At 49.7% G+C, this 14804-nt stretch overlaps 2 protein-coding genes across 2 annotated transcripts; both read left to right on the top strand.

Annotated features, from left to right (window-relative positions):
- Window positions 1-2779: 2779 nt before the first annotated feature.
- On the top strand, window positions 2780-6502 carry LOC134732105 (proline-rich protein 23D1-like). The gene is made up of 4 exons (XM_063614840.1): window positions 2780-3049; window positions 4142-4206; window positions 4445-4512; window positions 4751-6502. Exons 1-4 carry the CDS (start codon window positions 2973-2975, stop codon window positions 5381-5383), a joined length of 843 nt encoding a protein of 280 aa, XP_063470910.1. The 5' UTR covers window positions 2780-2972; the 3' UTR covers window positions 5384-6502.
- Window positions 6503-10591: 4089 nt separating this feature from the next.
- On the top strand, window positions 10592-14314 carry LOC134732104 (proline-rich protein 23D1-like). Its single transcript, XM_063614839.1, has 4 exons — window positions 10592-10861; window positions 11954-12018; window positions 12257-12324; window positions 12563-14314. The coding sequence occupies exons 1-4, from the start codon at window positions 10785-10787 to the stop codon at window positions 13193-13195; spliced, it is 843 nt and encodes a 280-aa protein (XP_063470909.1). The 5' UTR covers window positions 10592-10784; the 3' UTR covers window positions 13196-14314.
- The last annotated feature ends 490 nt before the right edge of the window (window positions 14315-14804 follow it).

Below are 14804 nucleotides of genomic sequence, written 5' to 3'. Positions count from 1 at the left end.
TTACAGGCATGTGCCATTGTGCTCGGCATACTTCCATTTTTTAGGAGTTCAAACAAATTCTGGGTAACAATCCCCAAAAGAGTCACTGTAAAAGTCAATTCATTTTGTACTATGGAAACATTAGTAAGACACATAAAAAAAAATCATTTCAGCCAATAAATAAAGAGGCTAGAGAAAAAGTGAGAATCACTCTTATGCCATGTCTACTGGAATGGGTGGGGGGTGGGGCAGGGCTCTCCTGGCCCACCAGGAAGCACCAACACTAGCCGATCAAATGGTCAACAAACAGCATTCTTTTTTTTTTTTCTTTAATTTTTTGAGATAGAGTTTAGCTTTTGTTGCCCAGGCTGGAGTGCAATGGCGCGATCTCAGCTCACCACAACCTCTGCCTCCCAGGTTCAAGTGATTCTCCTGCCTCAGCCTCCCGAGTAGCTGGGATTAAAGGCACGTGCCACTATGACAGGCTGATTTGTATTTTTAGTAGAGTCAGGGTTTCTCCATGTTGGTCAGGCTGATCTTGAACTCCCGACTTCAGATGACTGGCCCCCTTGGCCTCCCAATGTGCTGGGATTACAGGGGTGAACGACCATTCCACCCTGGACAGTATTCTTTACTGATGTATTTATTAATTCACTAACATGAATATTCTAACATTACAAACTAGGCCATTCAACACAACTATGTATTAAGATATAGTTAAGGAAAGAATGTAGTAAAAGCGATTGGGAACATTAACATTGCTTTCCACACATTTTCTTTTTAAGAACGGACATGTGTTTATCACAGTTCTGGAGGCTGGAAGTCCAAGATGAGGGTGCCAGCATTATCTGGGTCTGGTGAGGACCCTCTTCCAGGTTGGAGACTGTCATATCCTCCCTGTCTCCTCTCATGGAAGGTGCTGGCGAGCTCTCTTCTGTCACTTTCAGAAGGGCACTAATCCCATCTACGAGGGCTCCACCTTCATAATCTCATCATCTCCCAATGGCCCCACCTGCTAATACCTTCACATTGGAGGTTTGAGGGTTAAAATTTAAGCCTAAAGGAAAAAACCTTTTCTTTTTGAGACACAGGCTTGCTCTGTTGCCCAGGCTGAAGTTGAGTGGCACGATCTCGGCTCTCTGCAGCCTTGACATCCCAGGCTCAAGCGATCCTCCCACTTCACCTTCTGAAATACCTGCGACTACAGGCACTTACCACCACACTTGGCTGATTTTTAAATTTTTTGTAGAGGTGGGGACTCGCTACGTTGTCCTGGCTGGTCTCTACCTCCTGGGCCCTTGGGCTCAAGCCAGCCTCCTGCCTTTGCCTCCCAAAGTACTGGGATCACAGGCATTAGCCATCACTCCTAGCCCAAGATATTAATACAGTAAATATTAACACCTATCTCGGATTGGATATCTCATAACGATTACAGGTGGTCACAGGTTACAAGGGTAGTGATAATGGAATCACCACGATCTTGGTGATGCACCATCTAAAACTCCTGCCTTCCTCAATTCTGATCACAGAGATGAAGACCACATGAAACTCTTGCACGTTTTCTTTCACGATTTGGCCTAGAAATGATACATCCAGTCTCCTGGATTTTAGAATGTCCATTTTGAAAATCAAGGAGATGAGGCCAAGACGGTCTTCTGTGTGTGCAGAATGAGATGAGAACTGCATAAATGTCTGAGGCAGTTATTCCATAATTCTCCTATTCACCAATTGTTTTTACACCCCAGATGGAAGGAAGGAAGGAAGGAAGGAAGGAAGGGAGGGAGGAGGGAAGGAAGGAAGTAAGGAAGCAGGGAAGGGGAAGGGAGGAAGAAAGGAAGTGCGGAAGGAGGGAGGGAGGGAGGGACAGAGGGAGGGAGGGAGGGAGGGACAAAGGGAGGGAGCGAGGGAGAGACGCAGGGATGGAGGGAGGGAGGCAGGAAGGGACGGAGGGACGGAGGGAGGGACGGAGGGAGGCAGGGAGGGAAGGGACTTAGGGAGGGAGGAAGGGAAGTGATGGAGGGAGGGTGGGAGGCAGGAAGGAAGGAGAAAATATCTGAAAGAAAGAAGAAAAGGAAAGATAGAAAGAGAAAATATCCACCGAAAACACAATGAGTTAACACCAATGGACTTTCTCCATTCAAAGAAGGGTCTGCACCCCAGGAACAGCCACTTCATCCTGGTTAAACGCACACACACACACACACACACACACACGCTTTCTTAGCACATTCAGAAATCCAATCCAAGTTTCCTTCGGGTCATCGTGAGATTCGCAGCAGTATTTGTCAAATGCTCTTAGATTGAACTCCTACAGCACCTTCTTACTTGGATAGGAAGAAAGAAGGCAGCTGATTTAGAAAAAATGGCAGGAATTCAAGGAGAGTCGCTCGGAGATGCTTGTGAATTTCCTTCCGCTTCTGTTCCCTTGACACTTCATTTCATATACATCACATGCCCCAGGACAGCCACTGTGAAAGTTAACAGGTTTTTATTGCATGAAAATATAAAAGGCACACATTAAAATCTCTTTGAGCGATAGATGAATTGGGTATTACAGCAAGTGTCTATCATTATTAGGCAAGACCTAGAGGTTGGGAGGGGGCAGGAAACAGGTCGCCTGTTGATGGGATTAGGCAGCTTCTGTTGATTGGTCATCTATCGATTGAGCTATGGCTAAATCCTCCTTGAGGGCCCCTCCCATTGTCATACCGGGAACAGCCAATCACATCAGTTCCTGCTGACAAATCCCCTGGCTCCACACCCTGTTGACAGTATAAAGGATTCCCCCAAGAGCTCAGTTGTCAGAGCCTGATGCACCTGCCGCTGGCTGGCCACGGCCCCGTCGCTCCACAGCGCAAGTCTTCGGGAGCAGCTTTGGGGCTGACACCGCTCTCTCAAATTAAGTAAAGGATCCAGAAACCAAAAAGAAATCTTTGCAGGACACAGACAAACACTGGCATTGGCTGACTTGGAGAACCCTGGAAGTTTTCACCATGAAAGGTTCCCGGCGCCCAAGAAGCCCCAGTGATTCCTGCACGGAATCCAAGAGCGAACACGCGGGAGAGAGCGGGTGAGCTTTGCTATGTGCTGGGGACACCTGCAGGGTGACCTGCCTGTGGGGTGTGTGGGTGTGTGTTGGAGAGAGAGGGGAAGGGAAAGGAGACGCATGAACCTGCCATGAGATTGGGTGTTTTGAATTTGGGGCAAGAGGGAAGTGAGTTGCCCCTAAGTCATCACAAGGTGCTGGGAAGGCTTCTACAACCCAACCACACACATATCTCAGGGCAGCCCCACTTTCAATCCACCCAACCAGCTCCACAGGGAATGGGCTCTGTGGTCTGCAAGAAGGGAGATTGTAGGACCTGATGTCAGGAGTTCATGATCTACTGAGGAAAAAAAGAAAGAGCAGTTTCCCCCTTTTTTAATTTTTAATTTTTATATTTGTATTATTTACTGATTTATTTTATTGAGACAGCGTCTCACTCCGATGGTCCACACTGGAGTGCAGTGGCGCGGTTTTAGCTGACTGCAGGCTCCACCTCTGAGTCTCAGGCCATCCTCCCGCCTGAGCCTCCTGAGTAGGTGAGACCACAGGCGTGCACCACCGTGCCCCACTAATGTTTTGTATTTTTAGTAGAGACTAGGTTTCACCATGTTGCCCAGGCTGCTCTCAAACTCCTGGACTCAAGCAATCCTCCTACCTCGGCCTCCCAAAGTGCTGGGATTATAGGCGTGTGCCATCATGTCTGACAAATTCCTTCCTCTCTTCTTGCTTTTCTTGGAATCCTAAGACCCCGTTCCTATGTTACCTCTACAGACAGAGGTGCCACATTTCCGGCATCTCAACGTCTTTCTCCAGGTCCTCACACCCAAGGAGAGGTTTCTAACTCTCGCCTGCGTGAGCTCCTGAAAGGGTAAACTGCTCCCTGCGGGCACCGACCCTCCTTCCCTGCCTTTTCTTCACCCAGGGAAGCTCAGGTAGATGGGGTGAGAACAAGAACAGCTGGGAGTTAGGACAGATTGGGAGCAGGTCTCACAGGAAGTGGATGACGAGTCCGTGACCTTGAATGAAAGGCAGGGAAGTGGAGTGAATTCGTGGGGATTCGGGGAATTGGACGTCAGGTAACTGCCCGAAATCTGACTGTGTCTCTCTGTCCTACAGCTCCAGCAGCACGCAATCGAATGCCCCAAAACGCCAGAAAGTGGAGGAGCTGGGTCCTCAGCCAGGTGAGGCATCTTCTCTTTTTCATCCTGAGTCTCCTGCTAGGAAGCCTGTGTCCCATCACATCATGAGATGAGCAGCTGTGCTGTCCAGAGTGTCGGGAGCTTCCTCCTGCAGCTCCGTGGGCGGGTGTCCTGTACCTGGCTTCTTCTGCATTTGGTCTTTCTCACGGTGGCACCTTTAACCCTCAAGGGCATCCTGCATGACAAGGGCTTTCACCTGCACACTCTGCTCTCTCCACAGGTGTAGAACCAGCTCCAGTACAGCCAGGTCCCCACCACCCTGCACAGCAGCCCCTGGAGCTGCCCCAGGTAAGGTCGCTCCATCTAGGTGGGCGCGGGTGAGACAGGTCTGCCTGAGCTCCAGGCCCTAGGGGACTTCCAGGAAATGACCCTCCCAAGGGGCGTCAATGAAAGTGCAAATTCTGGGTGTCCCTGCAGGGTTTAATTTATGCCTGGGGAAGTTACCGACAGCTCTCCTGCCTTGGTCTGTCCCTGTTTGAGCCCCCCCTCAGAGGACAATGACTGACCCATGGCTTTTCTCCCCCAGGGCCCACAGCTTCCCCACAGGAAGCTGATCATCGTGGTCCTGGAACCAGGAATGCTCCTGCACCTGCGGCTGGGAGAGGAGGTCTTGCTGCTGGACCCACAGGGAGCCCTGCGACTCAGCCTCGTCAGTGTGCTCCTCCTGGTGGTCCCTGAGCAAGTCCTGATGTCCTTGAAGGATCTCTTGTACCCTGCCCATGCCCGCTGGCTCCTGTTCACGAGCACAGAGACTGTCTGGGAGATTGACATTGAAAATGGATCTGTGAGAGCCCAGAGAGCAGAGAATGTGTGCGTGGCGCCTTCAGTAAAAGAGAGTGAGGCTCCCCAAGGCTTCCTGCCCGTGATGGGACCCCCGTCAAACCTTGTGCATGGAATCGGCCCTTCTTCCCGGCGTGTCCTCTACCTCAAACCTTGCTACAGAGCCGCTGTGCCCCAGGGCTCGTCCCAAATGCCCAAGCCTAGGCCCTGGAGACAGGCTCTGCCTGAAGAATTCAACTTGGATCTCCATGGCCTGGAGCCCCTGCCCAACTCTGCCCTCAGACCTCTACCTCCCTCACCCAGTCCGGAGCCCACAATCTGCCACGAGGTTCTATGGAGGCCAATGTGCAAGGCCCGAAGACGTCTCTTCTCAGGCTGATGGGCCGTGAACCCTCAGGCACCAGATGGCAATCAGAGATGCTCTGTTCAGAATGAAGCACGCCTGCGTTTTCATGGTGTCTGCCTGCACAGGTGTCTCTGCTCCTCGGAGGAGAGATGCTGCGCGAGCTGGAGAGGTGGAGAAATGCTCCGTCCTCTCACCTGAACCTTTGCTCTGCCTCAGATGCTCTTGATTTGTATAAAAGAGCAACCTTGAGATTGGGGCACAAAATATTTGCAAATCTATACACGCAAGGACTGCTCATACCCAGAATACACGGAGACTTGTCAATACTCCAATGGAACAAACAAACGATTCTGTTCAAAACCCAGCAAGAGACTTGAGCAGACATTTCCTCAAAGAGGATGCAAACAAACACTTCAGAAAGTGTTCAGTATCCCTCCCCGGGGAAATGTATGTCAAATACACCTTGAAATACAACCGAGAAGCTCTTAGAGAAGCCACCATGACAATGCCTGACCGTCCCAAGCGCTGCAGAGCATGTGGAGAAAGTGGAACGCTCTGACAGTGCCGGTTGAAATCCAAATGGGACAACCCGCAGGGAGAAAGAGTTTCATTGATTCCTAATCAATGCAATAGGCACTTCTTGGAACCATCTTTCCCACCCTGAGATAGTTGTTCTAAAGAAATTAGAACTCATGTGGACAAGGTTGAGGGCAGAGGCTTCTAGCACCTGTCCTCACCATCGCCAAAACATGGAAGGCACTTTAATGTCACTCAGCAGTGACTAGAAACAGGAACTGTGACCCATTCTTTCAATGGGATGCAATTCAGCAATGAATGGGCTGGGATTTTTGTTTGTAAATTCAGTTCCAAGAATGAGTAGTGAATAAGTTGTTGGAACACTTGAAGGTATGTTTGGACTCTTAGGCTATGTGAGACTTATCCCGAGATTGTAACTCTCATGAAATTGACACGCACATCAAGCCTGTGTGATCGACATTCAGTTTCCAATTGAGGTTTGCTGTAAAACACATACTAGATTTTGCATCAGATAATGAAGCCTTGTAGCATGTATCTTATTCATCACTGCAATGTAAATTCTATTGCTGTTGATTCTATCTGTATTTCTTGGGTTAAATAAAAATGTTAAAATGATTTTCGTCTATTTGCGTTTATTTGCTTTAATGTGTTTGCCCAAAAATCTCCATTTCTGGGCCGGGCGAGGTGGCTGATGCCTGTCATCCCAGCACTTCCGGAGACCGAGGCGGGTGGATCACGAGGTCAGGAGATCGAGACCTTCCTAGCTAACACAGCGAAACCCCATCTCTACGAAAAAACAAATACAAAAAAATCAGCTGGGTGTGGCGGCGGGCGCGCGTAGTCCCAGCTACTCGGGAGGCCGAGGCAGGAGAATGGCGTGAAGACAGGAGGCAGAGCCTGCAGTGAGCCGAGGTCACTCCACTGCACTCCAGCCTGGACGAGAGTGAAAGACCCTGTCTCAAAAAAAAAGAAAACTAAATCTCCATTTCTGCCCACGCCCAGTACTTCCCACTTGTAAACCCAGCACATCGGGAGGCTGAGGGGCGCTGATCACTAGAGCCCAGGAGATGGAAACCAGCCTGGGCAACATGAGGAAACCCCATATCTAGACACAATGCAAAAACTAGGCAGGTGTGGGATCTCCCCACTCCAGAGGCTGAGGAGGGAGGATGCCTTCAGTCCAGGAAGCAGAGGTTGCAGTGATCTGAGATCGTGCCATTGCACTCCATCCTGAGTGACAGAGTGAGACCCGCTCTAAAAATAATTATAATAATAAATAAAGTAAAATGAAATAAAACTCCATTTCTACAGCAAATTGTTTTATTTCTGTTGGGTACAAGGCACAGATGGTAGAGCCCACAGTAAGTGGATTGAGAGGAGCTTTCTCCAGGCAAAAGAGCATCCGCCACTCCACAGATAACAGCACACACACACACACACACACACACACACACACTCAAACAATCACAAAAGACATCTACGAGTCCATTTATACCCCCACCACAGGTCATCTTCAGATTTCCCCCAGCGTTTCTCAAATGCATGAGTTTGCACTTCTAAGGAGTCTTTTGTGAATAGATCCCCAGAGGTGGTCTCTTTGGACTATTATAGGGGAGTCACAAATAGAAACTCTCTCACAACATCTCATATGCTGCCCCCTTTTTTTTTTTGAGACACAATCTCCCTCTGTCATCCAGGCTGGAGTGCAATGGGACCATCTCAGCTCATCTCACTACAACTTCCGCCTCCCAGGTTCAAGCAATTCTCGTGTCTCAGCCTCCCAAGTAGCTGGGTCTACAGGTGCACCCCACCATACTTGGCTAATTTTTATATTTTCAGTAGAGTTGGGGTTTCACCACATTGGTCAAGCAGCTCTTCAACTCCTGACATCTGGTGATCCGCCCGCCTCGACCTCCCAGAGTGCTGGGATTACAGGCATGTGCCATTGTGCTCGGCATACTTCCATTTTTTAGGAGTTCAAACAAATTCTGGGTAACAATCCCCAAAAGAGTCACTGTAAAAGTCAATTCATTTTGTACTATGGAAACATTAGTAAGACACATAAAAAAAAATCATTTCAGCCAATAAATAAAGAGGCTAGAGAAAAAGTGAGAATCACTCTTATGCCATGTCTACTGGAATGGGTGGGGGGTGGGGCAGGGCTCTCCTGGCCCACCAGGAAGCACCAACACTAGCCGATCAAATGGTCAACAAACAGCATTCTTTTTTTTTTTTCTTTAATTTTTTGAGATAGAGTTTAGCTTTTGTTGCCCAGGCTGGAGTGCAATGGCGCGATCTCAGCTCACCACAACCTCTGCCTCCCAGGTTCAAGTGATTCTCCTGCCTCAGCCTCCCGAGTAGCTGGGATTAAAGGCACGTGCCACTATGACAGGCTGATTTGTATTTTTAGTAGAGTCAGGGTTTCTCCATGTTGGTCAGGCTGATCTTGAACTCCCGACTTCAGATGACTGGCCCCCTTGGCCTCCCAATGTGCTGGGATTACAGGGGTGAACGACCATTCCACCCTGGACAGTATTCTTTACTGATGTATTTATTAATTCACTAACATGAATATTCTAACATTACAAACTAGGCCATTCAACACAACTATGTATTAAGATATAGTTAAGGAAAGAATGTACTAAAAGCGATTGGGAACATTAACATTGCTTTCCACACATTTTCTTTTTAAGAACGGACATGTGTTTATCACAGTTCTGGAGGCTGGAAGTCCAAGATGAGGGTGCCAGCATTATCTGGGTCTGGTGAGGACCCTCTTCCAGGTTGGAGACTGTCATATCCTCCCTGTCTCCTCTCATGGAAGGTGCTGGCGAGCTCTCTTCTGTCACTTTCAGAAGGGCACTAATCCCATCTACGAGGGCTCCACCTTCATAATCTCATCATCTCCCAATGGCCCCACCTGCTAATACCTTCACATTGGAGGTTTGAGGGTTAAAATTTAAGCCTAAAGGAAAAAACCTTTTCTTTTTGAGACACGGGCTTGCTCTGTTGCCCAGGCTGAAGTTGAGTGGCACGATCTCGGCTCTCTGCAGCCTTGACATCCCAGGCTCAAGCGATCCTCCCACTTCACCTTCTGAAATACCTGCGACTACAGGCACTTACCACCACACTTGGCTGATTTTTAAATTTTTTGTAGAGGTGGGGACTCGCTACGTTGTCCTGGCTGGTCTCTACCTCCTGGGCCCTTGGGCTCAAGCCAGCCTCCTGCCTTTGCCTCCCAAAGTACTGGGATCACAGGCATTAGCCATCACTCCTAGCCCAAGATATTAATACAGTAAATATTAACACCTATCTCGGATTGGATATCTCATAACGATTACAGGTGGTCACAGGTTACAAGGGTAGTGATAATGGAATCACCACGATCTTGGTGATGCACCATCTAAAACTCCTGCCTTCCTCAATTCTGATCACAGAGATGAAGACCACATGAAACTCTTGCACGTTTTCTTTCACGATTTGGCCTAGAAATGATACATCCAGTCTCCTGGATTTTAGAATGTCCATTTTGAAAATCAAGGAGATGAGGCCAAGACGGTCTTCTGTGTGTGCAGAATGAGATGAGAACTGCATAAATGTCTGAGGCAGTTATTCCATAATTCTCCTATTCACCAATTGTTTTTACACCCCAGATGGAAGGAAGGAAGGAAGGAAGGAAGGGAGGGAGGAGGGAAGGAAGGAAGTAAGGAAGCAGGGAAGGGGAAGGGAGGAAGAAAGGAAGTGCGGAAGGAGGGAGGGAGGGAGGGACAGAGGGAGGGAGGGAGGGAGGGACAAAGGGAGGGAGCGAGGGAGAGACGCAGGGATGGAGGGAGGGAGGCAGGAAGGGACGGAGGGACGGAGGGAGGGACGGAGGGAGGCAGGGAGGGAAGGGACTTAGGGAGGGAGGAAGGGAAGTGATGGAGGGAGGGTGGGAGGCAGGAAGGAAGGAGAAAATATCTGAAAGAAAGAAGAAAAGGAAAGATAGAAAGAGAAAATATCCACCGAAAACACAATGAGTTAACACCAATGGACTTTCTCCATTCAAAGAAGGGTCTGCACCCCAGGAACAGCCACTTCATCCTGGTTAAACGCACACACACACACACACACACACACACGCTTTCTTAGCACATTCAGAAATCCAATCCAAGTTTCCTTCGGGTCATCGTGAGATTCGCAGCAGTATTTGTCAAATGCTCTTAGATTGAACTCCTACAGCACCTTCTTACTTGGATAGGAAGAAAGAAGGCAGCTGATTTAGAAAAAATGGCAGGAATTCAAGGAGAGTCGCTCGGAGATGCTTGTGAATTTCCTTCCGCTTCTGTTCCCTTGACACTTCATTTCATATACATCACATGCCCCAGGACAGCCACTGTGAAAGTTAACATGTTTTTATTGCATGAAAATATAAAAGGCACACATTAAAATCTCTTTGAGCGATAGATGAATTGGGTATTACAGCAAGTGTCTATCATTATTAGGCAAGACCTAGAGGTTGGGAGGGGGCAGGAAACAGGTCGCCTGTTGATGGGATTAGGCAGCTTCTGTTGATTGGTCATCTATCGATTGAGCTATGGCTAAATCCTCCTTGAGGGCCCCTCCCATTGTCATACCGGGAACAGCCAATCACATCAGTTCCTGCTGACAAATCCCCTGGCTCCACACCCTGTTGACAGTATAAAGGATTCCCCCAAGAGCTCAGTTGTCAGAGCCTGATGCACCTGCCGCTGGCTGGCCACGGCCCCGTCGCTCCACAGCGCAAGTCTTCGGGAGCAGCTTTGGGGCTGACACCGCTCTCTCAAATTAAGTAAAGGATCCAGAAACCAAAAAGAAATCTTTGCAGGACACAGACAAACACTGGCATTGGCTGACTTGGAGAACCCTGGAAGTTTTCACCATGAAAGGTTCCCGGCGCCCAAGAAGCCCCAGTGATTCCTGCACGGAATCCAAGAGCGAACACGCGGGAGAGAGCGGGTGAGCTTTGCTATGTGCTGGGGACACCTGCAGGGTGACCTGCCTGTGGGGTGTGTGGGTGTGTGTTGGAGAGAGAGGGGAAGGGAAAGGAGACGCATGAACCTGCCATGAGATTGGGTGTTTTGAATTTGGGGCAAGAGGGAAGTGAGTTGCCCCTAAGTCATCACAAGGTGCTGGGAAGGCTTCTACAACCCAACCACACACATATCTCAGGGCAGCCCCACTTTCAATCCACCCAACCAGCTCCACAGGGAATGGGCTCTGTGGTCTGCAAGAAGGGAGATTGTAGGACCTGATGTCAGGAGTTCATGATCTACTGAGGAAAAAAAGAAAGAGCAGTTTCCCCCTTTTTTAATTTTTAATTTTTATATTTGTATTATTTACTGATTTATTTTATTGAGACAGCGTCTCACTCCGATGGTCCACACTGGAGTGCAGTGGCGCGGTTTTAGCTGACTGCAGGCTCCACCTCTGAGTCTCAGGCCATCCTCCCGCCTGAGCCTCCTGAGTAGGTGAGACCACAGGCGTGCACCACCGTGCCCCACTAATGTTTTGTATTTTTAGTAGAGACTAGGTTTCACCATGTTGCCCAGGCTGCTCTCAAACTCCTGGACTCAAGCAATCCTCCTACCTCGGCCTCCCAAAGTGCTGGGATTATAGGCGTGTGCCATCATGTCTGACAAATTCCTTCCTCTCTTCTTGCCTTTCTTGGAATCCTAAGACCCCGTTCCTATGTTACCTCTACAGACAGAGGTGCCACATTTCCGGCATCTCAACGTCTTTCTCCAGGTCCTCACACCCAAGGAGAGGTTTCTAACTCTCGCCTGCGTGAGCTCCTGAAAGGGTAAACTGCTCCCTGCGGGCACCGACCCTCCTTCCCTGCCTTTTCTTCACCCAGGGAAGCTCAGGTAGATGGGGTGAGAACAAGAACAGCTGGGAGTTAGGACAGATTGGGAGCAGGTCTCACAGGAAGTGGATGACGAGTCCGTGACCTTGAATGAAAGGCAGGGAAGTGGAGTGAATTCGTGGGGATTCGGGGAATTGGACGTCAGGTAACTGCCCGAAATCTGACTGTGTCTCTCTGTCCTACAGCTCCAGCAGCACGCAATCGAATGCCCCAAAACGCCAGAAAGTGGAGGAGCTGGGTCCTCAGCCAGGTGAGGCATCTTCTCTTTTTCATCCTGAGTCTCCTGCTAGGAAGCCTGTGTCCCATCACATCATGAGATGAGCAGCTGTGCTGTCCAGAGTGTCGGGAGCTTCCTCCTGCAGCTCCGTGGGCGGGTGTCCTGTACCTGGCTTCTTCTGCATTTGGTCTTTCTCACGGTGGCACCTTTAACCCTCAAGGGCATCCTGCATGACAAGGGCTTTCACCTGCACACTCTGCTCTCTCCACAGGTGTAGAACCAGCTCCAGTACAGCCAGGTCCCCACCACCCTGCACAGCAGCCCCTGGAGCTGCCCCAGGTAAGGTCGCTCCATCTAGGTGGGCGCGGGTGAGACAGGTCTGCCTGAGCTCCAGGCCCTAGGGGACTTCCAGGAAATGACCCTCCCAAGGGGCGTCAATGAAAGTGCAAATTCTGGGTGTCCCTGCAGGGTTTAATTTATGCCTGGGGAAGTTACCGACAGCTCTCCTGCCTTGGTCTGTCCCTGTTTGAGCCCCCCCTCAGAGGACAATGACTGACCCATGGCTTTTCTCCCCCAGGGCCCACAGCTTCCCCACAGGAAGCTGATCATCGTGGTCCTGGAACCAGGAATGCTCCTGCACCTGCGGCTGGGAGAGGAGGTCTTGCTGCTGGACCCACAGGGAGCCCTGCGACTCAGCCTCGTCAGTGTGCTCCTCCTGGTGGTCCCTGAGCAAGTCCTGATGTCCTTGAAGGATCTCTTGTACCCTGCCCATGCCCGCTGGCTCCTGTTCACGAGCACAGAGACTGTCTGGGAGATTGACATTGAAAATGGATCTGTGAGAGCCCAGAGAGCAGAGAATGTGTGCGTGGCGCCTTCAGTAAAAGAGAGTGAGGCTCCCCAAGGCTTCCTGCCCGTGATGGGACCCCCGTCAAACCTTGTGCATGGAATCGGCCCTTCTTCCCGGCGTGTCCTCTACCTCAAACCTTGCTACAGAGCCGCTGTGCCCCAGGGCTCGTCCCAAATGCCCAAGCCTAGGCCCTGGAGACAGGCTCTGCCTGAAGAATTCAACTTGGATCTCCATGGCCTGGAGCCCCTGCCCAACTCTGCCCTCAGACCTCTACCTCCCTCACCCAGTCCGGAGCCCACAATCTGCCACGAGGTTCTATGGAGGCCAATGTGCAAGGCCCGAAGACGTCTCTTCTCAGGCTGATGGGCCGTGAACCCTCAGGCACCAGATGGCAATCAGAGATGCTCTGTTCAGAATGAAGCACGCCTGCGTTTTCATGGTGTCTGCCTGCACAGGTGTCTCTGCTCCTCGGAGGAGAGATGCTGCGCGAGCTGGAGAGGTGGAGAAATGCTCCGTCCTCTCACCTGAACCTTTGCTCTGCCTCAGATGCTCTTGATTTGTATAAAAGAGCAACCTTGAGATTGGGGCACAAAATATTTGCAAATCTATACACGCAAGGACTGCTCATACCCAGAATACACGGAGACTTGTCAATACTCCAATGGAACAAACAAACGATTCTGTTCAAAACCCAGCAAGAGACTTGAGCAGACATTTCCTCAAAGAGGATGCAAACAAACACTTCAGAAAGTGTTCAGTATCCCTCCCCGGGGAAATGTATGTCAAATACACCTTGAAATACAACCGAGAAGCTCTTAGAGAAGCCACCATGACAATGCCTGACCGTCCCAAGCGCTGCAGAGCATGTGGAGAAAGTGGAACGCTCTGACAGTGCCGGTTGAAATCCAAATGGGACAACCCGCAGGGAGAAAGAGTTTCATTGATTCCTAATCAATGCAATAGGCACTTCTTGGAACCATCTTTCCCACCCTGAGATAGTTGTTCTAAAGAAATTAGAACTCATGTGGACAAGGTTGAGGGCAGAGGCTTCTAGCACCTGTCCTCACCATCGCCAAAACATGGAAGGCACTTTAATGTCACTCAGCAGTGACTAGAAACAGGAACTGTGACCCATTCTTTCAATGGGATGCAATTCAGCAATGAATGGGCTGGGATTTTTGTTTGTAAATTCAGTTCCAAGAATGAGTAGTGAATAAGTTGTTGGAACACTTGAAGGTATGTTTGGACTCTTAGGCTATGTGAGACTTATCCCGAGATTGTAACTCTCATGAAATTGACACGCACATCAAGCCTGTGTGATCGACATTCAGTTTCCAATTGAGGTTTGCTGTAAAACACATACTAGATTTTGCATCAGATAATGAAGCCTTGTAGCATGTATCTTATTCATCACTGCAATGTAAATTCTATTGCTGTTGATTCTATCTGTATTTCTTGGGTTAAATAAAAATGTTAAAATGATTTTCGTCTATTTGCGTTTATTTGCTTTAATGTGTTTGCCCAAAAATCTCCATTTCTGGGCCGGGCGAGGTGGCTGATGCCTGTCATCCCAGCACTTCCGGAGACCGAGGCGGGTGGATCACGAGGTCAGGAGATCGAGACCTTCCTAGCTAACACAGCGAAACCCCATCTCTACGAAAAAACAAATACAAAAAAATCAGCTGGGTGTGGCGGCGGGCGCGCGTAGTCCCAGCTACTCGGGAGGCCGAGGCAGGAGAATGGCGTGAAGACAGGAGGCAGAGCCTGCAGTGAGCCGAGGTCACTCCACTGCACTCCAGCCTGGACGAGAGTGAAAGACCCTGTCTCAAAAAAAAAGAAAACTAAATCTCCATTTCTGCCCACGCCCAGTACTTCCCACTTGTAAACCCAGCACATCGGGAGGCTGAGGGGCGCTGATCACTAGAGCCCAGGAGATGGAAACCAGCCTGGGCAACATGAGGAAACCCCATAT

Source organism: Symphalangus syndactylus, chromosome 13 (genome assembly GCF_028878055.3).
Source record: "Symphalangus syndactylus isolate Jambi chromosome 13, NHGRI_mSymSyn1-v2.1_pri, whole genome shotgun sequence".
NCBI classification, from domain to species: Eukaryota; Metazoa; Chordata; class Mammalia; order Primates; family Hylobatidae; genus Symphalangus; species Symphalangus syndactylus.
Note: the sequence above shows the minus strand (reverse complement) of the source record. Positions and strands in the feature narration are given on the sequence as shown.